General features: G+C 35.6%; 1 protein-coding gene across 4 annotated transcripts in view; it reads right to left on the bottom strand.

The window, feature by feature from the left end:
* The window catches only part of MYO16 (myosin XVI), a 355,407-nt gene that overhangs the window by 132,631 nt on the left and 196,164 nt on the right, over nt 1-26,612 (bottom strand). For all 4 annotated transcript variants that reach the window (XM_051772798.1, XM_051772799.1, XM_051772797.1 and 1 more), the window contains exons 14-16: nt 23,246-23,351; nt 19,717-19,834; nt 13,197-13,344 (exon numbers count right to left, since the gene is read on the bottom strand). In XM_051772798.1, the coding sequence (XP_051628758.1) occupies nt 13,197-13,344; nt 19,717-19,834; nt 23,246-23,351 (372 nt within the window). The remainder of the gene's footprint in view (nt 1-13,196; nt 13,345-19,716; nt 19,835-23,245; nt 23,352-26,612) is intronic.

Genomic DNA, 26,612 nt, shown 5'->3' with positions numbered 1-26,612 from the left:
TTTATCGTACATTTGCTTCTACAACATGCAATGCAGATTCCAAAGACACACAAAGATTCCTGAACTATAACTGTATGAACCAGATGTACTATAGAAAACATGGTAAGTGAAGCTACTTAGCTCAGATGAAGCCCCAACACAGCTATGGACTTTTTCCTTGGCAGCATCTGAGGTATCTCTGATACACTTCACAGTGAGCCTTTTGCCTCCACCTGTCTTTATATAAAGTCTAAAACAAAAAATTATTAGAAAATCTTCATGAGTTGATGCTTTGTTGCTAGAAAATTCTCAAAAGAGCCAACATCATAGGAGGATGAAGCAGTATTTCATAATCAGGCTCCAGCTTTAACACAATCGATATGTATGTTATGGGTGTCATTTAATGTGACATTGTATTAAGAAGCACAGATTAACAAGCTAAATCCCTTCCTTCCCCTTATTAGTGCTGCCCAATGAACCATGTACTTGCACAATCACGTGAAAGTGTGTGGCTTTTTCCTTTGTAGTTTGCATCCCTCCTTCCCAGTCAGTTCAGGGTTGTAGTTCTGATTAAGCACAATGGTTGTCACTAAAAATCCAACATTACCAGATCAGTTAATTTTTACTTTAAGTTCCAGTGGAAATCAGAGTATCTCAGATATGTGTTAGTTACAGAAAAAGCATGACTATTTAAAAACCACTTTTCTTACAACTAGGTCAGTTTACAGTACTCACATTAAATATTTGTAAGGTCTTCTTCTGAAATACATAAAAGTTTTCTAAAAGGTTAGCTATTCCTGTGACTACTTGCTAAATCTTAAGACACAATTTAGGTATAGCTAAACATCGGACTTAAGGACTGTTTTGCCAGACTGAAAAGTAATGACTTCATAGCTTTACATATGTTTTCAAAACTGCTGGGATGAAGGGTATTGAATGTATAAAACCAAAACATTACCTTTGAAAAATAAATTCCACTAATCTCTACTCTATTTACAAACTCACAGAAAAAGAAATTATAACAAACATTTTAGTATTCTCAGATACCTCATGTGAATATGAGAGGACAACGCATTCTGCTTAGTGAGGAAAAGCTGCCTTGCTCTCAGCACTGTTTGATATGTAAACAGGAACGAGATAACGACAAAGCAAAACAGTTGACATCAATGAAGTAAACGACATTTAAAGAACATGATAATGAATAGCTTCTGGCTTTTTTTTTTTTCTGAGGGAAAAAGGGCATATATTACTGCCTTTTTTTCCTTTGTCTCCAGTTTTTAAACCAGCACTGAGCTGGAGTTACTGCTAACCATTTAAGTGCACATATTTCTGCTCATAACTAGTGCAATAATGCACCAAACCCAGCATTTAAAAATAGGAATGGCTTTGTTAATGTCAGGAGGCAAGTTATCAGTATATTATTAATTAATTAAACACTGTAGACAGATTTGTTGACAGCCAGAACACAGCTCTTACTTTTATTTCTCTGACAAAATAACAAGTTATAGGTTTTGTAAATTGGTTTTAGCACAGAAAGCTTGTATTAACCTCTGTATTGTTCAGTAAATAGTTTTGTCTTGATATTTTCATAAGATGAAATTTCAAATAATTCTGTAAGACTACATGTACTATGAAGTATATAAGTTTTTCAGACAATGGATATACTCAAATGGAAAGCAAAGAAATACATCTTGGTCTTTATCCTGAAAATGCCAAATATTGTTACGCTACAATCAGGTATGCTTTTTCTTCCCCTTCTAATTATATTAATATTCTTGCAGAATAGGGTGAGACCACAGATTCAAGCATTCTGTTTCTAAAATTACATAAAAATGTAAATTTAGAATTATTCCATTCAAGAAAAAAATGAATGTACAACAAGAGTGACTCAAAATAGAATTTTTCACACCTCTAATGATATTACAAGAATTAATAAATACAGTATACCTTCTAGTACTGTTTATCTTATTCATGATTCAGTATTTTATAGGACAGAATCACTCAGGAGATCATAATTCTGTGATCTATCACTTTAAAAGCATAATTTTTAAGTTTAATATACATTAAATAAGGGGCATAATGATGAATACTGAGCATTGCTGAAGATGTAAAAAAATAAGCAGCTTGCATGCAAGTGCAAACTGGTCCAATCCATGTCCTGAAATGCTTCAAAAATTCTGTTTGAACTTTGCTCCTAAAACGAAGAGTAATTTTGTATTCCTGTGTTCAGACTTACTTTGGAATTAGTTGCCAGGTAGATGTCATTAAGTTTATGAGCCTCAAAGGCATTTCTCTACCAGTGTTGGCTACTTTCAGATGCTGATTCACTAAATAAGGCTTACTGGGTTAAGAGCCACAATATCTGATCTAAACTTTAAAAAGTGCTTTGGGAATCTGCTTATAACTTTCACCAGTATGCAGTTAAAACATTGATAAAAATAATTCAAAATTATTTCATATAGCTCCTGATTGTAGTTCACGGATCAGTTTCAGATCAGCAGCCTTACAAGAAGCTGCTTCTTCCTGTACATGCAGCCATGACCATGTGTATTCAGGTGTGTTTACTAAACAAGTAATTCTGAACAGTAAGATCCATTTAAGGCACTTTTAACTTGGTCCAAAAAAGTTAAGGTCTCCCCAAGTTACTAGTCACTCTAGTGACTTTTGAAATACTGTGAAGTATACATTGTTTACTTGTTAATGAGTCAGGGTTTTTAAGAAGGATTAGTACAATTAACTAATTAATCAATTACAATTATTTGCCTTTCATGGGCTAAGAAAGTCTCACACAATACATGAATATGAGCTGGTGTAGTACCAGCCTTTACCCTAATTTACTTTGTTCTACAAAGCAAGATTATTCTCTTTTCAACTATAGATGACACAAATTTGTACGTATTTATATATGTTATTTATTTAGCAATCAACAATCCGCAACCTATTCCACTAAATATTTTTTTCCTATTAAATATTATCGCTTTCATTATTAATTTTTACAGTGAAAGACTACGAACTTATTTTACAAGCGGTTAGCACTTTTCTTAGTCTTCATGATCCTCATCTTGGGTGAAAACAGATCACAAAACTGGTGTTAGTGTACCAGCATCAAAATAAACGTTGCATTTCCTAAGTAGGTTTAATACTAAGCTGCAATGACAGCTGGGTAAACTGATTTCTATCCATTTAATGATTTAGTTATGTTAAAATTTTATAAAGGTTAAAGCAGAAATTAGAGGGTGTCAGCATTTTCATAAGCCATAAATTACACTTCTCTGCAATTATGGTTATAAATGCAGTTTGCTTCTGAAATGGTATTTCTACATTGTTTCAGCGCCATTTTTCGTCATTTCAGTCAGCAGAAAATTTGTAGTAAATTTTTTATTTCAGAGGACTTCTTTGATTTGCATAGTTCTTTGTGCAGACTGCATCTGTTCTAACAATTTTTCTCATCTGTATTACTACTATACAAGAAATGTTTTAACTTCCAATCAGATAAGCATAAGACTTATTAGCCTAGTCAGGTCACAGATAAAAATCATAGAATCTTAGAATCACTTAGGCTGGAAAATGCCTTTAAGATCATTGAGTCTAAAGTCTCAAACCTCATGCATGTTTCTTCCTTGAAACACTGGACCCATTCAGCTCTCTCCAGTGTATCTCCTTGCGTGATCCAGAGCACTGTTTACAGAGATCTGTTAAAAATACAGCTTTCCCTGGTTAGATAGGCTAATATATGTCTATGTAATATGTACATATATATATTTTTATATATTAGCACATGATATTATATGTCCTAATATATAATCAATAAGTACCTCAAAAAGACCATGTACTATTTTACATCTGTTGGCTGCTAATCAAAGGTGACTCAAACCCTTGAAATTATACTCGAAACTGGCTTTGTTTCCTTTTGATATCAACCACTGAGTACAGCAGTTTCATATAATTTATGCTGTATTGTACTATGTTGCAGTAATAACATTTTGTGCCATGATTCCAAGAGATGGGTCATAAACTAATTGGATACAGATGAGACCTATACATAGAATAAAAAAGTTCCAAAGATCACCTGAGTAATGAGTGATTCAGTGCAAGATGTTCCCACACTGTTCTGCTCTGCATTGTACTGCATAAAATAAATTCAGAAGCCAGACTAGTAGAGTTGCCACTTTTAGGAGCTGTATAAAACTAAGATCCTAACATCCTTTGGCCATTACCACTCAAGTAGCATATTCAGAAAATTTTAATTTGTTACTTGTATGCTTTAGACAAAACTCAGTTTGAATAGCTAACTACAAAAAACAGTGTGAAAATCCAGGAATTAAAGGGAATTGTGAATGGCACTAATTTGACACAATCATGTTTAACTTCAGAGTTGAGGTAATTTTCAGTTATGATTAATGAAAGAACTAGAGGATAAAAACTATGCTGTGCTTTGGGGTGACCTTACCTGGTTTACCTAGAGAGAGCTGGCTACAGTAACTCCAGTGCAGTGAAAAACTACAAGGGAGCTCAGGGCAGAGAAGACAGCAAGTTCAAACAACGGTGACTGGTATTATGTCCATTAGATCTAATGCTGAGATGAGCTGGGTTCAATGACTGGGGCTTCCATATGTCAATAAAAATTTATTAAATGACCCATTCCTGACTGGAAAGTCATCTACAGTAATTGTATCAGGATGATTTCAAAAGTGACTTTTGAAATAAAAATTGCAGAACTGTGTTATCACTCTAGATTTATGCAACATAATAGCTAAGTGGTTTCAGAAGCTGAATCCACTGAATCTCCTGCCACATATGAGATGATTAGCATCCTAGTAAAGTGCAGAGACATATTTTTTACTTAAAGTAAAAGTGAAATTAACTTTTCTACCATTTATATACGTGAGTAATCATATCTGCTTTTAAGCTAGGGTTTCTACAGTAATTTCATCCCTTGGAATTACATCCATTTTCAGTCTGACGTGAAATACTAGTGGGCTGCCTAAACACTCAGCATTTAATTTCTTCAACAGAAGACCAAATTTAACCTGAATATTATATATACGCATATATCTCTATATATCTCTATATATCGTCCATAGATCTCTGGAGATACCTTTTTTTTTTTTTTCCTAACAAAAGGTTGAACTTGGCTCAGAAACTTTAAGGGGTAAGATACTCATCAACAGAAGTCACAACAAATTGGAAAATCATAAATATAAAAAATTATATTTATTTTTCCATTTGCGTTCTCCATTTAAAGCAATTTATTCCAAACAAGGTTTTATTGTATGTGTAGTTTTCTTTTAAAACTACTGAAGACAGATGTCTTCAGTAGACTCTAAAGATCCCAGTGCTCCTAATTACCGGATTTGTTTCTTTTTTTTTTGATTAAACAGATTTCAGGTTTTTCTTGCCTCCTACTCTTTATCTTTCATGACACAGATAGATTATTCTCCTTTTATTTTCTGCACCTGTTTCCATATTGTATTTACCCCAAAAGAGACAAGAAAGACAAATCCTCTCTCGAAATGAAATAAATGCAAGTTTGTGAAATGAAACTAAACATGCAAAAGGAAACTGACTAGAGCTAAAAAAAGGCAAAAGTCAGAGTGTTTTTATATGGTCTGATGTAATTTTTTCTGTTCTGAACTGACACTGAGAAAATGTAAAATACCAAACATTATCACATATCTGAGTTCCTCTAGGACAATACAAAAATACAAGGAAGAGTGCCTTGGCTCTACCTTAACTATGTACTACCATAAACATACAATTCGTTCCTGAGAAAACATCATTTGTTCATTTACACATAGTTAGTCCTACAGGTTCAGCTTTATAGAATTACAGTGGAGAGAAAAACAGTTGTTGAAAAGAGAGGCAATCAAAACAAATTATTTCTTTACCTCTGAGACTCTGTCAATGGAGGACTGTACATCCTCTGCCACTAGTCAATCAATATGTATGAAGAATAATACAATGAAGAGGGGATTTTTAACATCATATGAAAAAAAAATACCCAGAGGAATATGAGTTTCAGATTTACACTCTCAAACGAAGTAGAATTTCTATAGCATTTATTCTGAAAGTCAGACAAATAACAAGTCCACCTGGGACCTCCGACAAAGACCCTGAGCTAAGTCTAAGATTTATTTTACTACCATTTCTTTGCTAAATAAAAATTCTTCTTGAACTTCAGGTAAATTAATGATTATTCGACATCACTGGAGATATATTTTCTTAAAGGATCCTTTGGGAGTAAAGCAGTAATATCAAAAGCAGCTAATGTCAAAACTGGAATAAATAAATTAAACATCAAAATCCAAAGCTCAGTTACTGCTTCTTTCAAGAGAAAAATACTGCTTTGGATATCTTGACATATAATTAGAATGCAACTATGCAGGTGCGTATGTAACTAACCCTGAAGTCAGGATGAACCACTCAAAACAATTGCCTAGCCAGGTCTCAAAACAAATATTGCGAAATAAAATTAATAACATAGAGGTATACCTTACGCATGAAGTGTAGGTATCTGCAAACAGAAAAATAACCACTTATTTGCAAAATAAAGCAGATGACACAAATTAGTATTTCAGTTTTGTTTTGAAAACCTAAGCCATGATCCTGATTATCTCTTCTGTATTTGCACTGCCAATCTCCTCGTAATGTATCTTCTAGGACACGCCTATCCACATGGGGGATTTAAGACAGAGGAAATGGAGTCAATTTTCAGAAAAAACACTGTATATTAATATTAACACTGACACTAATGTTAGCTTTTCCTGAATATTAAGGTGCACAGTGATGATCTTAGGAAGGAAGATTTAGTCTACATTGTCCAGTCACCACGTTTCCCCTGCTAAAAAACACTGAAAAATTTCTTAGTTGCTGTACACTAATAAATTCCTCAGGGTTCCATTTAATTTTCATTAAAACATGACAGTCTAAGCCTAAAATATGAGTGACTAAACAGAAAAGCTAGCTGAACAGAAGTGAGGTACATGAATAAGAAAAATGAGATTAATTAGACCACAGACTAACAAATCAATTGTTTTGATTATGGTTGGGTTTTTTAAAATCAATAGTGGATGAAAAAATTCCCCAAACTTACACTCTCTTCTATTTTTCAGTCTTGGAATGTCTGAAAATATGTATTGCAAAATGTTACATTAGAATTAAATAAAATTAGTTTTGGTTAATCAATATCACTTTGAAATGTGAAGTTGTATCTTAATACAATATATAATACAGTTTCTGGTGTCCATCCTCAACAAAACTAAGTGATTTAGTCATTACTATTACTATCTGGCATAAAAAACCACACATCAGTCATTTACTGATGTTGCCTCTCAACAGTTCCTTCTTTTAAGTGCAAAGATCAACACTGAGGCTTGAAGATCATGGTCCAAGAGATTAATGGAGCCTGAACTTCAAAGAAAGAATAGGACAAGAGAAAAAGAGCTAAGGAAAAAAAACCCCAACCCGTTCCTTTTGGTTCAATTCCTGCTCATAAAAAGAATAAACCAAGGGGAATAAGGTCATGAATGCTGTTTACACAGAAAACCTGCATGAATGAGGAAGACAAAGGAAAAGTGAAGATGGTAAGAGTATTAGGATAAAGACCAAAATAACTTTTCAAACTAAAGTTGAAATAAAAGGAAACTGGAGGCTGATGGTATAAGAGGGTACAGAAAAAATCTGCTAAATAGAACTATGGGAAAGCACATTTTGCTGGAATATGCATATGATCTACATGCAGTAAAGACAGTTCAATCTCAAAATATAAATCAGTTAAAAAGTTCAAATATCAGTAAATACAGGGTAAACAGAAAAAGAATACAGAGAAAGCAGCAAAAGTAAACAAAACAAAACAAAAAAAGCACAAAAGACAAGAGAGAAAATTTAGAAAATTCTTTTCACATTACAATTATTCCAGATTACATAGATATAAAACTCACTAAAGTAAGTTTAAACCTGCTCCAAAATCTCATAAAATATATCTGCTTTGTATCTCTCTGCATTACCTTCCTAATAACTAACTGATTCAGTTCAGCTGTCAGACATCACTGGAATGTAAGTAAATGGAATTGCCTCATTACATTCAGAATCTACAGATCTTGTCCTTAAAATAGTACTATTTGTTGCAAATCAGATTTTCACAGTAGTATTGTATGAGGATAGCCAAGAAACAAATGTTCACAGTTAAAGCTTTTAAATAGAAGTAAATTATATAAGGAAGATGTAAACTTATGGAAGTGTATAACTTTTATATTATTTGCAGTTGAAACACAACAAACCAAACCAAACCCAAACTATTTTCACTTTTATTTAGGGTTTCACTTATCCATATTCACTTATTGTAGTAAAACAAATTCCAACAAAATTAACTTAGCGATAACTCCCTCCATGTTTTAAATCTGTGTTTGAAACTGTATCTTCATACTACTCCATTATTTAGAAGGTTTTTCAAGTGTGCTTGAAAAATTTCTATATCCCAATTGTCCTCGGCTCACTAGGCATGCTAATATACATACCTTGCACTACATGTATCACTGCATATAAGTGTTAACTTACTTAAAATGCAAGCTTTTTGAAGAAAAGGAATGTGCTGCATGTAAATAAGTCAGGACAGGAAAACTTGCACAGAACGAGAAAAACACAGATTTACTTGTTCAACCAGAACTTGAATGTTTGTTTCCAATTTAAGAGACCTCCTTTGGAAGAAGATCTCTTTGGAAGAAGAACTAGAAGGACTTGACCGTCAGTTGCAGGGATGGTGAGCCTAAACATCTCCTGCCACAGCTTTGCTCTTCTCCTGCGCCAGTATCACCCATAATGGAAAAGTGAAATACAGCAGAGGAACTTCTGAGTCTGATCTTTACCATCCTCCTAAAATTAAATACAATTAATTCCACTTTCTCGATTGCCTGGAGCTTTATTCTGTCAGCAGAGTTTTAAAACAAAGTTGATCCTCAACAGTAAAGTTCATGAAGTCTCAACACTAGTCTTTATTGGGGTGAAACTCAAATTTTGATACAACTAACTTATGCTGAGTTTCATCACACAAAGTCTAATGGCAGTCTGATAAAGTGATGTAACTTGACACTTCATATAGAAACTTTTATTCCAGCAGGACTATCATTCATGGGAAAATCTGATGTAACCCTTACAGATCTAGTTGTTTCATTCACAACATTTAGATTCAACTAATGTTGTAACTTAAGCCTAACATTTCCTTGGATTTTCCTCCAGTCGTCATACACCAATATCAGTATCAGGTAAGTCAAAAAATTATCTATTAGGCTTGAATACAAGGAAACAGCATGGAACATCAGAGGACTGGAACACCTCTAAATTGGCTATTTTTCCAATTATATGGAGAAAATAAAAAAAAAAAAAACAAAAAATAATAATAGAAAAATTTTTTCTCTATGAATTTAGCTTTCATTGTTAGACTGAGACAGCAAGGTTTGTAGACAAATGGCACGGATATGGAAAATTGCTAGTTTCAAGATTATAATCTCTGCTCCACTTTTAATGAGAAAATAATCAAATGATTGGGAAAACAAAAAAAGCATCCAAAGATAAAAGGAAAGGAAAGAAAAGAGAGAGGGAGGGTATGGAAATGTGCACTGTCTTCCTAGCTTTATATATATAGCAGTCAGAAAACATAGAGGCTGCCTCCTGAGTATGCTGAAAAGGGGAAATCTGTGGTAACTGGCTACTCAGTCTTGAAAATTTACATCTTGAGTTCTTGTATGTAAGGGAAGGAAAGAGTAGGGATCAATATGGATGATACTAGACTAACCATTATTTTTTACATATTGTATTAGTGCTGGAAACACAAAAAAAATCAGACATAAGGCTCTGTCTACTGGAATCTTTACTATACCATTCACTTTAGCACACTGTAATTTTTAATCCTTTTTTGAGGACCAGCCTTACAATTTAGACAGTGAAATTATTTCCTCACTGATCAAGGTTCAGATTAGCTTAAACTTTGATGAGAAATTCAGTTACTTCACTAAAATGACTACTTTATACATTGAATTAATATAAAGTTTTTTTTATTGACAACTAAGGGAGTACCTGCACTGAAAACTGGTAAAAAAATATACATCAGTTCTGTCAACTGATCTACAGCTGTTGGTGCAGAAGAGTTTCGCTGCTTTTTAAGGGGTGTGAGAAACGTCACAGGTAGAGAGCACACAGTGCAGTGCACATCATTGTTCTATGGGCAAAAGGAAAGTTTACACATCTGGGATCAGAAGTTTGACAATGCAAACACAAAAAATGCAAGTCCTGACCACAGTTCTGCTTCTGCATGAATGTGCATATTAACACTGTTCCCAGCTTGAAGTTGCTCACTTTTCTTTTTTACAGTACAATCAATTTGGAGAACTAGCAATCTTGTTTAAACTGAAAAAGGTGACATCAAGTTGAACAGCTGTCAAACCCACCATCTTTTCTGAAGCCACTTCCTAGAGTTAAGTGGCCTTAAGCTGTAGTTCTAATATACATATACAAATGTAAGGACATGATTTTTAATGACAGTATGTTTGATTATCTTACTTGTATGTATTACAAAAGGCATAAATACAAGGACATGATTTTTAATAACAATATGTTTGATTACCTTACATGTATATATTACACAAAGACATTCTTACATTGTTATAGATACCACAGCTTTGAAATAGAAACATTAATATGAAACAAGTATTTCCACTTATCGTCAGTAAGATTTTTCCCACATATTTCTTTCCTGTCATTCTGATCTCTTCTTTCCACTCCTTTCTTCACCAGAGTAGAAGACCATTTACAAACAAATCTATCATCCTTGTCACTTCTCGTATTGCTCTCTGTTTCACATTGATTGCAAGATTCATCACTAAGGTAGCACCTACAGTAACTACGAGGCTACATAAGCTAGTATATACTATTATTGTGAGGCTAAACTTCACATGTCAGAAAAAATGCTTACAATCATGGACCGTACTGAGGAAAAAAAAATCCAGAGCAAATCAAGAGCGAATTGAGAATATAACTTCAAATTTCTAATCTCTTTGTATTACACATCATCATCAAGATAAAAAAGTTCTGCAGTTCTTCTGAAACACAATAAGTTACTAGAAATTTTGGAATTTTTCAATTGACCATCTGCTGTTAAAAATCAGCTTTTGAATGTAATGAACACATGGGAGTAGTTGTCAATCAAAAAGCCTCGACTTGCCCTTTCAGGACTCTCCATTTCTGACACACTTTCCCTGCTCAGTCTTGAAAAATGATCTTACCTTTCAGCAACTGCCTCTTTCTTTATCCATTATGATCCACATGCAGATATGGCAGGAGATGTATTGCTTCAGATCCCTCTCTATGTAGACAAAATGGCTTACTACTTTAAGATCCTAGTTGTATATAGGTTCAGTAGAAAGTGTCCAGTAATTTGTCTTCATGCGATGCCTTAGCAATTAAAATGCTTGCAAGAACATACATTTAAGTTCTGAACTCAAGCTCCTTCTCAGGACAGAACCAAACACCATAGAATTACAACCTAACAACTAATCTTGCACATTGGGGCGAAACCCCAGCCTTACAGAAACTCTTAGTGACTCCAAAGGGGAGGGATTTCCCCTTTAAGCAACTTACATTAACTCTGAATCCAGGATTATATGCTTCTCTAGAACACGAGCTACTTCTCACTTTTTACAGCATCACGTCTAACAATAACCAGTACTGACAACACTACTCTCTTTAAGATAATTTTATCGAAAATGAGAATAAACAAACTATGCTATATCTCATTTCTTTTATTACAATGGCTTAAAAAACTATATAAAAATAGAGGTTCTTTTTGATCTTAATAGCCATTATTTACCAAGACTGTTGATTCTTCTACATAAAGGTGCAATATTAAGCAATGCAAAGAGGAACAGAAAAATTATCAAAGAAACAGCTGGGCAGGAACAAGCTGTAGTTTCAAAAGGCCTGTTATCTTGTTAATTTTATTACTAGAGTCAAGATTACACTTGCTTAAATAAAACATGACAAATTCACTTATGGATGTTACCAAAATGATATGATCTCATCAAAATTTGACTAAGCGAGAAATCATGAACTTATAAAATATGAGGCCAGATCCGCCTTCCAGATCCATGAATGAGTTTGATACAGTAGAACTTCACCCCTAATTTAACTTTATCAGCTAAGAAAGATCTATCTCACTGAAGTACTACACTCAGAAGTTTAAGGAAAGAAATATTTGGCCCACTCTCTCAATAATGCAAGATACAATCTACTCTACATAGCCAAAGCAAAGTTTTATTGATAAAAGCAGGTTTATGCAAATATTCAGCTATAAATTATTTCTAGAGCTTTGGTACTGCAATGTTCAGACATATATTTAGAAATACTATTTTGTTCTTTTTGGATGATTATCAGGTATCTTATCAGATAAAGCTTTATTCATGTGAATCTAATTATTCAGATTTCTGCTAAGTTCTTTCCTGTTTGAGCTTCTTGTAAAGTGACTTCAAACTGTTCCATTTTCTCAACAAACTGAGTGCTTCCAAACAGCTTATGCCAGAAGAGGAATAAATTAATGATCAGGAACTTAGAATAATTTTAGTCTTCAAAGGATTTAGTATATAGAATTTAACTCTTCTCCTCCCTGCTTTGGAGTGGATCATTTTTAGTAGAGCAATTTAGCCTCAGGTTTCTTCAGAGCTAGTGCATTACACTACTCTGTACGATACAGAAGTGCTAACTGCTTAAAACATTACCAAACAATGGTAGTCTGAAGACTTCTGTTTAAGAAAAAATCATAATCAAGTAAGCTTTTTTCTGCAAAAATTAATGTTATGTCTTTCTATTTATAGGTCCCAAGTCTAGAACTGCTATTTTATTCAAGTTACTAGTCAAAGTGGAAAATGAAAAAGTTGAGAAAAAAATCCACGGGAAAAAGGTTTAGATGTGAAAAACTCAAAACACTCATTTTACATAATTTTAATTACTACTGGTCTTTTTACAGTTAATCACTATACTCATTATAAACTTAGCCCATTTAAGAGAAGATCATTAATACTATATAGACTTCTCTCATTTCAGTGATACTTCTTAGGAAAGACTGAAAAGGAAAAGGCAAATTATCTAAGTGAGGAATATCTTTTTCATTCTAAAATAACCTGAATTAATAAACTTCGAGATACTCCCAAAATTTCCAGTTGTTTTCCTACCTGTGTGCAGACAAATTACTGAGGTACAGGGTGTATTTTTCTTCAGAAGACAGCCCATCCATCATCAAGTAAAAAACGTGAAAATTACTCTGGTTGAGAGGCTGGATAATGACACGAGACTTCTCCAACATGTATGTATAAATCCTAGCTGATTGAGAAACAAACGTAAATTAATCATTATACTGAGTGGTCTAAACTTACATATTTTTAAAGCATTCACCATTGCAACAGTTAAGAATAAACGTTTCTTATAAAATGCTCTGAGAGGAACACATAAAATTTAATACTACCATTCATACTCCCATGGTTCTCTATATAAATCACATATAAAGCCCTACTTCCATTCAAATTGGTGGAAAAAAAATTATCTTACTTACTGTCTTAAAACTACTTAGTTTTAAAGATAATGATGTTGATTTTTACTCTTTTTTTATTTATATATTTGATGAACCAGTTGCTGTATTTGAGAGACAAGCTATTAGTCATCTCACCAAAGTGTAGCCATGTGAGCATTGGCATCTATTCTAAGCTCCTTCTTAACAGAAAGAGAAAGATGCAAGAGATTCAAGACCTCTTGAAAAAAACACCCTTGGAAGCATTTCTTCTTTCTCTGATGGTGATTAAGAACACACAGATTAATAGTTCAGATTAACCACCTAACTTCTAGATGGCTACAAAGAGACAAATTCCTCCACAGAACTGGTTATCAGCAAGCTCACTAACCTGAGCTTGGGGAAACATGGGTATCTTGGAAGGGGTGTGATGAGCTGGCTAAAGGAGAAGCCACGTGGATCAGCACAATCTGGGAAGAAGGTGAAGGAGGATGAATCTGAATGAGACTTGCCTACAGAAATGCAGTTTACAGGCTTATACATAACCTCAGGCCCACTAAGGTTCTGAAAGAGGCAAATCACAGAAGCAAATGAAATACTGGACCCTCAGATCCATTTACCTGTTCACAAGTTTACAGGCATTTTATAGATATACATGAAGAGACAGACACTATTTTGGGCAGTCTACTCTTCAGTCCTCCACTCGGGGAACATCACCACACAGTTCCAGATGCAAAAGACTAAGAGAACAAGGGAACATCGAACTGCAGCTGGAGGTCATGGCCTTCCCTGTCAGTGGGAACTTGATTCCAGCTCCCACTTACCCTGCCGTTTGCATAATTTATCTCACCATTACTTAAATACCAGCTGTGGTGCAAAGACCAGAAGTGTGTCCCTTCACACAAAACTGAGCACCTCCACCACTTGAACGCAGTCCAATTTGCTGCAGCTTTAGGCTTTTCAATCTCTGCAGTATGGTGGAGCTTTCACAGAGTCTTAGCGAGCATCCTTACCCGGGAAAGGACTGTTGAGTTTAGAGCATAAGGTGCACTTCTCAGCAATGGAGGAACTATATTTTTGAAACACTGTAAGCAGAGAAGAATATTAAAGCATAGCTTCCCCTAGTGTGGGTTTCAACCAACCCATCTAGGACTCCTTCCTTTAAGAACTGGAAGCAGTTCTTGAACACATAGTTACAGAAAATACTGGTGTATGCATCCTGTAGCACAGAAGGATTTTCTTAAGTGCATACCATTTTTGTGCCACTCATGTTTTTTTAGAATTTTTCCTTTTTTTTTTTTATGTTTTTGAAGCAAGCTGGGATTAAGCGCAAAATAGCACTGATTTATTTGGTACAGTCAAAACTTTTGCACTTCTAAACATATGCAGAAGTACAACTTCAGACGCCTAAGAGACCTGAATTTTGAAGGCTGTGTGGGCGTTTAAAGACTTTGAAAGATGGGGCTAGTTGTGGTTGAAGCATTATTTTCAAATCAGTTCTTGACTCACAGGTACTGCCCAATGCAACACTGAGCAAAGTTATGCAGGTTGGTGTATGAGAGTGTGTACCAGAGGCATGGTAGTTGCTTTAGCCTAGTGACTAGGCTAGAGGGCAGAATGGCATGCTCCTGTCACCATACACTGCCTAATATCCACAGTAGCTCATTCAGTGCTAGTTAGTTATTGTTATACCTTCTGTATTTGTCTGGTAACTTTATTTTAAATTCCACCTATTTATCTTCCCATCTTTTGAAATTCTTTAAGTTTCTCTGTATACTGTTAAATTAAACACAGCAAACATGAAACTTGAAAATGTGTGTTTAAGGGAACACAGCCTTTGAGAATATTGCTGAAAGACAGTGTAGAGTGGAGGGAAATGAAATGGGTGAATCTCAAATATTGTTTTAAGAAAGGTCTCAGCAGGTAAGCTCTGTCCTTGAATTGAATATAACCATGCACAGTCTCTCAAAGTTCTACTCTACACAGGTCAAACCATCCTGAACACATCCCAGTCAAGGAGTGCAAAGGTCACTAGCCAGGGACCTCTTCTACACTTTCTTTAGGTAATTGCACAGACATGGCTTGACAGATGTGCTGGCAACCAAAACCACGCCTGCATAGCTACATAAGGGACAGCAGACCAACAGCAAAGAGTTGCACATCTGACTTGCTGAACCAAGGAGACATGATCTGGCCCATTTAATCATCCTACTAAATATAGAAGTGAACTGCTATTATGGAATCTATATTATGAGAAGTTGTGCATCATCCATCTAGTCTTCTGCTGCTACAGTACAAAAAGAAAAACAAAACCCAAACCTGTGCTTAAAGTAAAAAGGCACACTTGGGAAATCATACATGTTTCTGGCTCCCGTAACTTTGCAGCACACTGTAAATTGAAGCAATGCAATCTTAACCTTTCATGGCAGGACCGGCCCAGATACACACATCAGAATCAATTGTTACCTGTCTGCCATTCCTACATGATAAAATAGAATAGATGAACCTGAAGGATGATTTCCATGTTTTATTGTGCTTGTAATTTATTTCTAAGTAAAACTAAACCAACCATCAATTAATTTGAAAAGAGTCCACTACTTCTCTTTAATCACATTTTTGTGTGCAATGTTCTTTGCTAAGGCTTTCATAACTACCACTCAGGTGGTTTTAACATTCATTGATTAATAAAAGCAAGAAAAATGTTATCAAAGGTCATCTATCATTTAACTTTGATGATGGGTAACACCACTTACTTAGATGACACAAATTAATTCAGCCCTTTTCAGGTACTTCAAGTCACCTTCACTTTAATAAGCCTAAATACAGTTCATCTCAACTAGCATCTCCAGCAATGGGAAGACCTTTAAAAAAAGTTAAGCTTTCAAACACATCTTAATGGTGCTAAAGGAACTCATAAAGAAAACTATCACAGTAGTACGCTTTTCTACAGAGTGAAGCATGTTTGTTGATCTGTATGTAAAATAAAAGGGAAAAAATAATAGAGTTCAAGAGCAAAGTCTCTCATTTTTGTGCAGTGTTAATCGTGCTTACAGGCACAAACAAATTTGTACTTCCTTTAACAGCTCATTTGATCTACTGAGCAGCTACAGAGTCAGCAAGCAGACTCTCTATTAAAAGTGTGGCCAGTGAAATCTGCCTTTCAGCTATGCATTCTTTGAAACTACATTGTTCCTTCTCAAAAGATATGCTGTCCTAAACACAGTTATTGCTAAAAACAAAGTAACATTTGTCAGTCCATTTCAATGCAACTTAAAAAAAAAAATGAAAAAACTTCAGTCCTTGTTTTTCAAAAAGTGAAGACTGAGAAAAGTATGGTCTGGAAAGTAAGGCAGAAAAATCTGGATAACAACTTTTTCAGACTTTTTTTTGTCTTTTTTTTGTCTTTTTTTTTGAGTAATTTGATGAATTGATAGAAGCCTTAATTTTCATCCTAGGAATTATGTCAATTTACCTGAAGGACCATTCTGGAAATAAATAAATAATCTGCCTTTTACTACTATGCTGTGAGTGTGAATCGTTCTCTATGAATGATTACAATTTTTTGCCAGAAGTTCAATCTTTGACTTCTGAATTTATTTTAGAATTTTAATGAAATCACAGGCCTGTAGTTTATTCTGTGTTTGTTCTAATGTAAGACTTTTTACTTCACTGCCTTATTTTATCCAGTCACAAACAACAATTACTTAATCTGGGTTACACCTTCTCCACTTGTTTACCTGTACTAAAGCAATAAAAGATACTTAACTGCAAAGGTACTTGTGACAGAAAAACTCCCATTTGAACCCAACTTTGGAGTACACCTTATCAGAAACAAGAGTCAGAGAAGATAAATAAAACCTCTAAATATATCCGTACTGGCTTTGTGTAGAACCACACTCAAAAGCTCCATCCTTATTTTCAAAATGTGGCAAAGATACAGTTTATGCAAAAGGCCAAATCAAACCTGATGATGAAAATTATGGAGAGTATTTCTTTTATTTAGGTATATTGGACTTTCTGCTATAAGAATAAACCTTATGTTACAAAAGTCAGAGCATTTCTAGGGTCTAAGCATAAAAGAACCTCAGCATGAACAAGAAGTTGTCACAAACTTGACTGATGTCCTCTCAAAATGCAAGGAGTGCCACCTTGAGCTTGTCCTCTACGATAAAAATGTACACATATACTTTTCACGTCCCTTCCTTACCAAATTGTTCTGGATCTCCACCCGCAAGATCTGCCTGTTGAGGAGCTTAAACCACCTAAATCCTTTGATGGAGAAAATCCAGTGTAATTTGGATTTTTTGTTTACAAATCAGACATATTTAGCCCAGTTTGTATCAATGAGTTATAAAATCATGGCTCAGTAAAACAAGGTGCTCTGCATATTTATATTTTTCATTCATGTTTAAACAGCACAAGACAGTAAATACTGCTGCAAATGATCTTGCGAATAAATACAGAGAATCACTGGATGGGATTTAAACCAGACAAAGACAACATGTCTCATTCTTTTCTCATTTACAGTGTCAATCTGGGACAATTTTACTCAGAGGTGATGTGTAGCAGTGGCCTAGAAAAGGCACCATCTACTATGCAAATTGAACAGCAGGAACAACTGCAAATTTCAGAAATATAAACCCCATTTTTACTGCTGTACTAGGGCTTCTCACTCTTGACTGCAAATTATGTAACTTTTGGCTACCTTAGACTTAGTAAGAGTAAATGATACAATTCCTAAATAATTGTGGAATAGTAGGGCACATAAGTAATTTGTTTATATTTTTAATGGACCTGACTACCCTATACTTTCTCATTTAATGCCTATGGCTTGAGAATGATTAAAACACAGAATTAGTGTACCAGAAAACTGACACAATTTATATTCATCACAGAAAAGGGCTATGAATTAAACTGGCAAGTCTGGGTAAACCTGTTTGAAAACTCAAGTCCCTGCAAACTCAATATATTCAAATTAAATATATATAATACAGAGGATTTATAAAATGTTAGCTTTAGGGACTGAGCTTTATTTTTACAAGCTCAACTCAGATGCTCTTCAGTCCATGTTAATGTATACATCACTTTACATTCCTCCCACAAGAGCTCATACATAAAAATTAAAATCACACTTTTTTAGTTTTCCTTTACAATTATCCTACATTCATTGTAAAACAAACCAGAAATACAGTGTTAGTAATTGCCCATGCAGTGATATTTTCACTGAAGAAACTCTCATATTTGCTAGCATATAGTGAACTGTCTCAAAAATATGAATTGTAATTCCCACTAAGAAATATATCCAAAGAATTTTTTTAGGAAACTCTTCAGAAAGCATAAACTCAATTAAAATTATTTAAAAAAAAATAGATTTTTGAAATGTTTATCCAGTGGAACCTAATTTATTTGGAATGAAATGTATCTTGCCACACGGCTTCTCCATCCAAAAAGATCCGTGCAAGGAGGAAACTGTCTGTGTGTAGTTATTTCTGCATACCTCGCTTTGACACTGAGCAACTTTATGATGACTAGACAGAGTTTTCAGAATCAAACAAGTTTTTCTCAGCTTTTTTGTTTGTTTTTTTTTTTTCACTAATGAATGCTTACTGGGGATTAGCGGACTCACACTTACTCTGAAAGCAAGCACAAATTCCATACTATCTTGCCTCTAATGAGAAAAAACATCAACATGATTCCTACTCCTTTTAGAAGAAACTTCCAATTTCAGCACTGGAGAAAATACTTGGGTTTTTTGCCTAAACAGATTATATTATCACTCAGTAATTTAAGGGATACTTAAAATACCCAATACAATATTAGGTAGAAATGCAAAACTCAATCTCTTTGTTACTTTTATTTCACAGTGATGCATACACAGCTCTCTCAGTATACTAATCTGGGAAATAAAGAGAAATGTGATTTCCCAGGAACTAGGAGCAATCAGCGGTGTCAATTTTTTTCTTGTCTTTCCCTGCCACCTAGTGGCTGCTCAGAACAACTTCAGACTGCTCACTCCTAACAAGCTATCAATTCATATACTATATGTTCCTCTGACACTCCCTAAAGCCCCCCTGCCTCTTTCACATACTTTAAAGCCTTTGCTGTCCAACTCTCTGTACGGCACACTGAGATCTCTGATCTAATAGTCTGTGGGTGATATCAAAATAAACAGATTACATGATACTTACCTGCAACTAATGTTTTTTTTCTCTCACAAAACTGTAGCTCAAAATACTTTATAAAACAGCTGGAATAATCACTCAATGGTGTCTTAGCATGTCCAAAGGCCTCCAAGATACAGTTTACCTGCGAAAAGATGGTAAAGAATTAATGGTTGATTTGTGATTAATAACTGGGGAGGAGGATCATTTTTCCTCTTGGAAATTAAAAAAAAAATCCTTGGAAGATTTTTTTCCTAAATACAAATTAAAGTAAGATAGTTAAAAATAAATATAATTTAAAAAAATTACGTCAGAATAATGGAAGTCATGAATGCAAGGCAGAAGAAAACGGTTGACGTGTCAGCTGTATCCTTATCACTGGTTTGGATAGGAGTGCCTGGAGTCATGTGCCCAGAGCTGGTATGCTTAGTAAAAATACTAGAATCTTTAAAAGCAGCTTATGAATTTAAAGTCAATCAATACTAATAAGCAATCAAAGGAATTTACAAGCACTATAAGATGTCAGAAATTGCATGAATTATTGATTTCAAATAGAATTACTTCAGGATTATACTAGTGAAAAACTGAGGAAAAAATAGATTCACACATTTTTATGGCACCTCTCATCAATGCATTTTCATGTTACACTTTCATAGTCACAGTAACTGTTTCAAGATAGCATTAAAAAAACCCAAACAAACAAAACCAAAACATTAAATATGCCATCTTTATTGCATGTTTTCTCTGTATTTAGCTTTTTTGGGTATAATTAGTTGCTTACACCCCTTATACCCTGAAGGATTCCCTTCAGAACATTCCTCTGCATCCTTAGAAGTGGATTGCAATGTGGCCCAAATACACTGTTGTTCTAGTATAACTTTTTTCACGAAGTTGGATGACCTAGCCGGGGAGGGAAGCAAGCTGTGGAGTGACACAGATAAAATGTAGTTTCAATCAAAAAGACAGAAGCTCTAAAAATCAAACCCTTAAGAATTATTAGTTAAACCAGTTGTCTGTGCAGTAGGTGGCAGCAATAAACTAGTCAGCTTAGTTTTGATTTCAGTTCCACTCCAGTAGCATTGTTTAGAATGTATCTGCTCTTTAGAATAATTCAGCACTTGGTTTAACCTCTGCAGCTTTATTAATTTAATGGTGTTATGCATGACTGCAGCAGAAATGAATCCAGGGTGCTGTGTTCATTAAGGTACCTTAAAAGGCACCTAAACCAGAATCTCTACTTTATTCCCCATGGGTGAAATCTGCTACATCTACCTGTGCTATCTGAAGTCAGATATTCTATCTAAGCTACTTGTAAGGGATCGTTCCATAACCAAAAGGTAACTCTTTTTTCTTAATATGTGATAATTCTCTTCCACCTGCATTGATTGAGACTCATTGATATGTATGGCTACATCAATACTATTAAACAAAACAAGATCAGGAGCAGGACTCTAACATAAACGGCAAGTGGCATGATAAAGCTCACATTCAGAGACCTAACATCTCTTCTTTTGCAAATCAGGGTGGACATAATGTTGTGAATGGTCCCTGGCACGTGCTGTCCTCTGAACTGTGACCAGAGGATCTCTACAAGATTAAACTGTGCCAGGGAGCAGGGCACCAAGTGTCTGTTAGGGATTGCTGTTGTTTACTGCATAAAGTAAGTTACAGTAGTTTAAAAAGTTAACCTATTTTTAGTTGGAGAAAATTAGGCCTGGTCTAACCCCTCCAACATTAGTTTCTCTTCTTAACTGGACACTTCTTGTTCCATTTGCATGATGGACAACCATGATGGGTGTCCCTGGGAATTTTCCTGTGTTCAGGAGAAAAGTTACAGCAAAGACAATAATACTTCTCACACCTCCTGATTCCCTGCTGTAATATTTGCATCCAAAGCACACAGTTTTCAGTTGCTTATTGACAAAGTTACTTATTTACTTACTTCTTCTACTCATTACTTAATCTGAACTTTAGGAAAGAAAAGGACTTGGATGATGTGACCTGAATTTTGCAGTCCTACTTGAATAACATCCATGGCCTGATCAGTTCAAAACTGTAAGTAAACCTGTGTAGGTAGTAAATAAAAGAATACACAGTAGAAACAAATATAGTTTGTAGATCTGGCTCCTAGCTTTAAAAATATAGTAAAAATGCACTGTCCCTATGTAATGGTATTATTGCAACACTAGACTTTAAAACTCAGAAAAAGTGAGAAAATAACAAGAATATTCTTAAAATTGCACGTGAAACCTAGATTACATGTCTCATTTTAGGAATACCATCAACGAATCAGATAACATGAAAAACACTAACATTGCAATTGCATGACTTCATGAAGTAAAATAAAGGTACAGCTTATTCATTTGTAGTGTTCTCAGTGTCATCAGGCTTATTTCATGTCTTCAAAAAACACAGATGCAAAACTCCTAAAATCCACCCAAAATCCACAGGATTTTTATTACCTTATCATCTGTAATGTACAAACTATGAATCACTGTATCTGTAGCCTTTCCCACATCCCAATAATCCTGATTTGTAGGTTGTCTGTTAGTGGTAGCTGTACTTCCAATGTATTTTATCATCTTTCTGGACTGAATCATGCATACCTCAGGAAGAAAGTGTGTTTTGAGTGATTCATATGACACTACTAAAACATCACAATGAACAATCCTAGAGTTCATGCATGTGGCAAGTGAAACCATAAAAAGTACCCCAAAAGGACCTTGGGTTGACTGTAGAAGAAGCCTTGTAGAAGAAGATCATCAGAGCAGGTGAAAGAGGCTAAACTTTTTTTTTTAAGTATGAAACTCAGAACTGACCTACGACAAGGCAGACTGTGCTAAAACTTTCTGTGTAAATCTGTCTCTGAGCTGGGATCTCGAATGAGAAATTTCATTGGGAAAGGTAATTTTTTAAAAGAATTTGAATTGGCAATTTGGAGGTTGCATTATTTAAAATGCCGTATTAACCTTTGTAGGGAATTAAATATGGGCATACAGAAATACATATTTTGGAAATTAAATATGACCAAACAAATATTCATAACTCTTGCCTATTTCTTAAATATATTTAGTACATAAATACAGAGCCATATAACTGTTTAATCCTTGCATTTTTCCTGCAAGTTTACACTTTCTATCTTACCTTCTATTACGTCAGATGTCTCAGCACTTCTTATACTGTTCAGAGAAGCACCATTACACCATACAGTCAAATTTATTTATCTACTGAAGGCAATTAGTACCCATTTTGGAAACAGTTACTTATCACACAAATGTTTCTTATTCACTGAAACACTGATTTCCAAAGTCACCAAAACATATAGAAACAAAACTGCCTCCACTTTTGAATCAATATGGGCTTAATCTTGTTCCCATTCAGGGAATGAAATTGAGGGAAAGAAATTTCCTTTGACTTCAGTGGTGAAAAAAAAAAAAAAACCTTTGTGAATTTCTACAGAGCAGATGCCTTTTTCCTTACAGTTCAAATATCTTTTTCCCTTTTCAAGAGGCTAAGTTTTTGCTTTGTTCTACTCAGTGATCACAATGCTACTTACGTGTTTTATCTTTGCATCAAAGGTATTTCTGCTGGAGCTGGCTCTGCAAGTGAGGTGTTTCACTATCTGTTTGCAGGCTTCAGTCTTCCCAGAACCACTTTCTCCACTGCAAGATGACAGTCAAGGAAGAGAGGGAGGAATCATTGTTAGTTTCACAACTGCGTTGCTCTTTATATTCTCTGCTAGCTGTGTTTGAATAGATTTAAGTTAGCTCCGTCAAACTTTCATTTCAAATAACAGCAGGTTTATGGATGGCAAATAAAGAACAGAACGTAGGAGAGAGACTGGCTGACTGACTATGTTCATGAGGGCTGTCAGAGCTGTCAAGACATATTGTTTTGTACCACAAGTCAAACCAATCAAATCTAAAGCTTTCAAGCCATTTTGAAGGTATTTATAGCATAGACATTATCTTTATCTTTTGTCCAGCAAAGGAGCCCTCTTATGCTGCCTAGTTCTCTTTGCAGATGGGGAAATACTGCTGTGGTAATGATGGGAGTCAGAAGGAATGGAAAGTGGAGAATACAAGAGGAAGAAGGGAAAGAAAATAGGAAAGGAACAGGAAAGAAGAGGATAATTGATTTTACAACCTGTCCTGTTTCTGCAGTGCAGTACTGTTCGGATCACTGTGATTCCTTGTTCATGATGTAGAATAAATATTCAAAAGAATGAGAATCTCTGACAGGGAAAGTGAGTAAAGAAAATAAGATAAAGGTAAAAGAACAACAAAGGTGGGAAGAAATAACAGAAAAGTGGAGAGATGGAGGGAGGAAGCAAAATCAGTGGTGCACTTCAAGCATGAGGAAGGAAAAGGAAAAAAAAGAGATGGAAAGGATAAAGCTAGTGAAGCCTTATTAAGAAATCCATGTAAGAATTTCTTAATTGAATTATAAGAAGCTGTTTTCTTTATAGACAACTGAACCAAACAAAATGCAATTTGATGCTCCTCCTTCCTTTATTCGCTTGATCAAATTTAAAGGGCTATTTCTACAGCAGCCAGTTAGATTTTTAACAGGTAAAATGGCCATGATGACTGGTCAATCTGTTACCTGTGCAGTTTAGTTTCTGAAAATGAGATGCAGCAAAATACAGTATCTGTCTGACCGTTGCTTTATCTATTGAAATATCACTTCAGAGGAGAAATCAATTAAATAAGGAAGAAATAAAAGAGGGAAGGATAAAAAGGACTTCATACTCAGATAGCAGTGGGATCTCTGCAGTATTTAATCTCATTCAACTCTCATGGGACATACACGCAGCTCTGGTGAATATCCCATTTGTTCACCTGGAAAACATTAGTCTTATATGACAAGGCATCTCATTACTATATGTGATGAGCCAAACTGCTTTTATCTGTGTTGTCCATGTTTCTATAATAAGGTGGTTCTGACACTAGACTTTAAACTCCTATCAGCATTAGTAGGAGGTAGATGGTCCAAGACCGCAATGGTTGGCTCCTCGATACATGTTGATATATCAAATGAGATTCATCTGCAGGTCCTGAGGGAGCTGGCAGATGAAGTTGCTAAGCCACTATGTACCATTTTTGAAAAATCATGGCAGTCAGGACAGGTCCCTGATGACTGGAAAAAGAGAAATATAACACCCATTTTGAAAAAAGGGAAAGCGGAAGACCTGGGGAACTACAGACCAGTCAGTCACACCTCTGTGACAGGCAAGATCACGGAGTAGATTCTCCTGGAAACTATGCTAAGGCACCTGGTGATAGGTAACAGCCAACAAGGCTTTACAAAGGAGAAATCATGCTTGACTAATTTGGTGACCTTCTATGACAGGGCTACAGCATTAGTGAAGAGACGCAGAGCCACTGACTTCATCTACCTGGACTTATGCAAAGCATTTGACACTGTCCCGTACAACATCCTTGTCTCCGAATTGGAGAGACGTGGATTTGATGGATGGACCACTCGGGGCATAAAAAACTGGCTGGATGGCTGGCCGCACACAAAGAGTTGTAGTCAAGGTCTCGTTGTCCACATTGAGACCAGTGATGAGTGCTGGCCCTCAGGGGTCGGTACTGGTGTGATTTACAATATAAATGTTGGTTTCTTATAGCTGTTGGTTGGACTGCCTTATGAAGGTGTAAGATAAGTTAGCATCGAAGCAGAAAAACATTCTTCTGCACTAAAACTTCCATAGAAGGCACTATGAAACAGACAAAGCAAAGGCTTATTTCTCTGATTTAGAGACCATGTACTCCAAAGGAAAGGAAAATGAACAGAGAACAGAGAATTTTAAATCCTATGCTCACACAGGGCTTTAGGCAAGTTCCACTAAGTTTTCTCACTTTATTTCTCCTTTGGCTTTCCAGTTTCCTCTTATGGAGATGGAGGCCCCGTTTCCTACTATTTCTTTATTAATATTTAGTTATGCCATGCGTTTACTTGCTCTAAAAAAAAAAAAATGGGAATTTTTCTTTCCCCTGCTGCCTGTGGGGGAGGGATGTTGAATGGGGAGGACAGCTCTCGGCCTTGAGTGATTACCTACACAAAGAAGTTGCTGGCAGAACTACATTTCAGGCTAATAGCCTTCTAAACCTGCAGGGAGGGGGGAGGAGTTTTTCTCCTCTCCTTGTAAATGGGGGACACTTCACTTTCTGCTTTAACGGAGGCAAGGGGTGTGTGTGTGTGTGTGTGTTGGAAAAGCTTTGAGGCTGTTTTGCTCTTGACCTGATCATCTGGCTGCTCTCTGACCTCAGCTTGCCTGTGCCCTGCCGTGTCTCCAGCCTGAATCTGCTCAGATTTCATCGTAGAGTTTGTGCTCACTGACAAACAAGGGGGGAGTCCTGTCTACAGCCAGCTGCAGACAGCGTCAGTTTAGTGGGAAAGAAACCGCCCTTTTTTCCCCTTTCCCTCCTCGGTGTGTGTGGGAATCTCCATTTTTCAGCTTCTCCCATGATCTGGGGCCCCCACACGCGGCCACCAGAGCCCAACAGTGCCTCCTACTGGCCAACACCAAGCACTGCAGGCTCTACTCCTCCAGTGATCCAACAGTGCTCCTGCCAACCGTGATTAGAACCACGCTAGAGGACAGAGAAGTATCAGACTGTTTCCTTTTTGAAGGGGACTTTTGGGTACAGGGTTATTGTTTAGTTGTTTTTGTGTTCTGTTGCTGTTTTTGCCAATACACATATATCCTTTAATAAAGGGTTGTTATTTCTTCCTTTTTCCATACTTCCTCAGTTGGAGACTCTTAATTTAGGATTTACGATTGCTGAGAGAGAGGAGTTTGGTCTACCTCATAACTCATCCTCCTCAGCAAAACACTCCAGTTTCCTTAAACTGAGACAAGTTAACACAACCTTAATTACAACTCTAGTCTCTGTACCTTCAAGTAATATGAATGA

Source organism: Manacus candei, unplaced genomic scaffold (genome assembly GCF_025592945.1).
Source record: "Manacus candei isolate 608988 ecotype Guabito, Panama unplaced genomic scaffold, ASM2559294v1 h1tg000159l, whole genome shotgun sequence".
NCBI lineage: Eukaryota > Metazoa > Chordata > Aves > Passeriformes > Pipridae > Manacus > Manacus candei.
The sequence above is the reverse complement of the archived record's forward strand: the minus strand, read 5'-3'. Positions and strand labels throughout refer to the sequence as shown.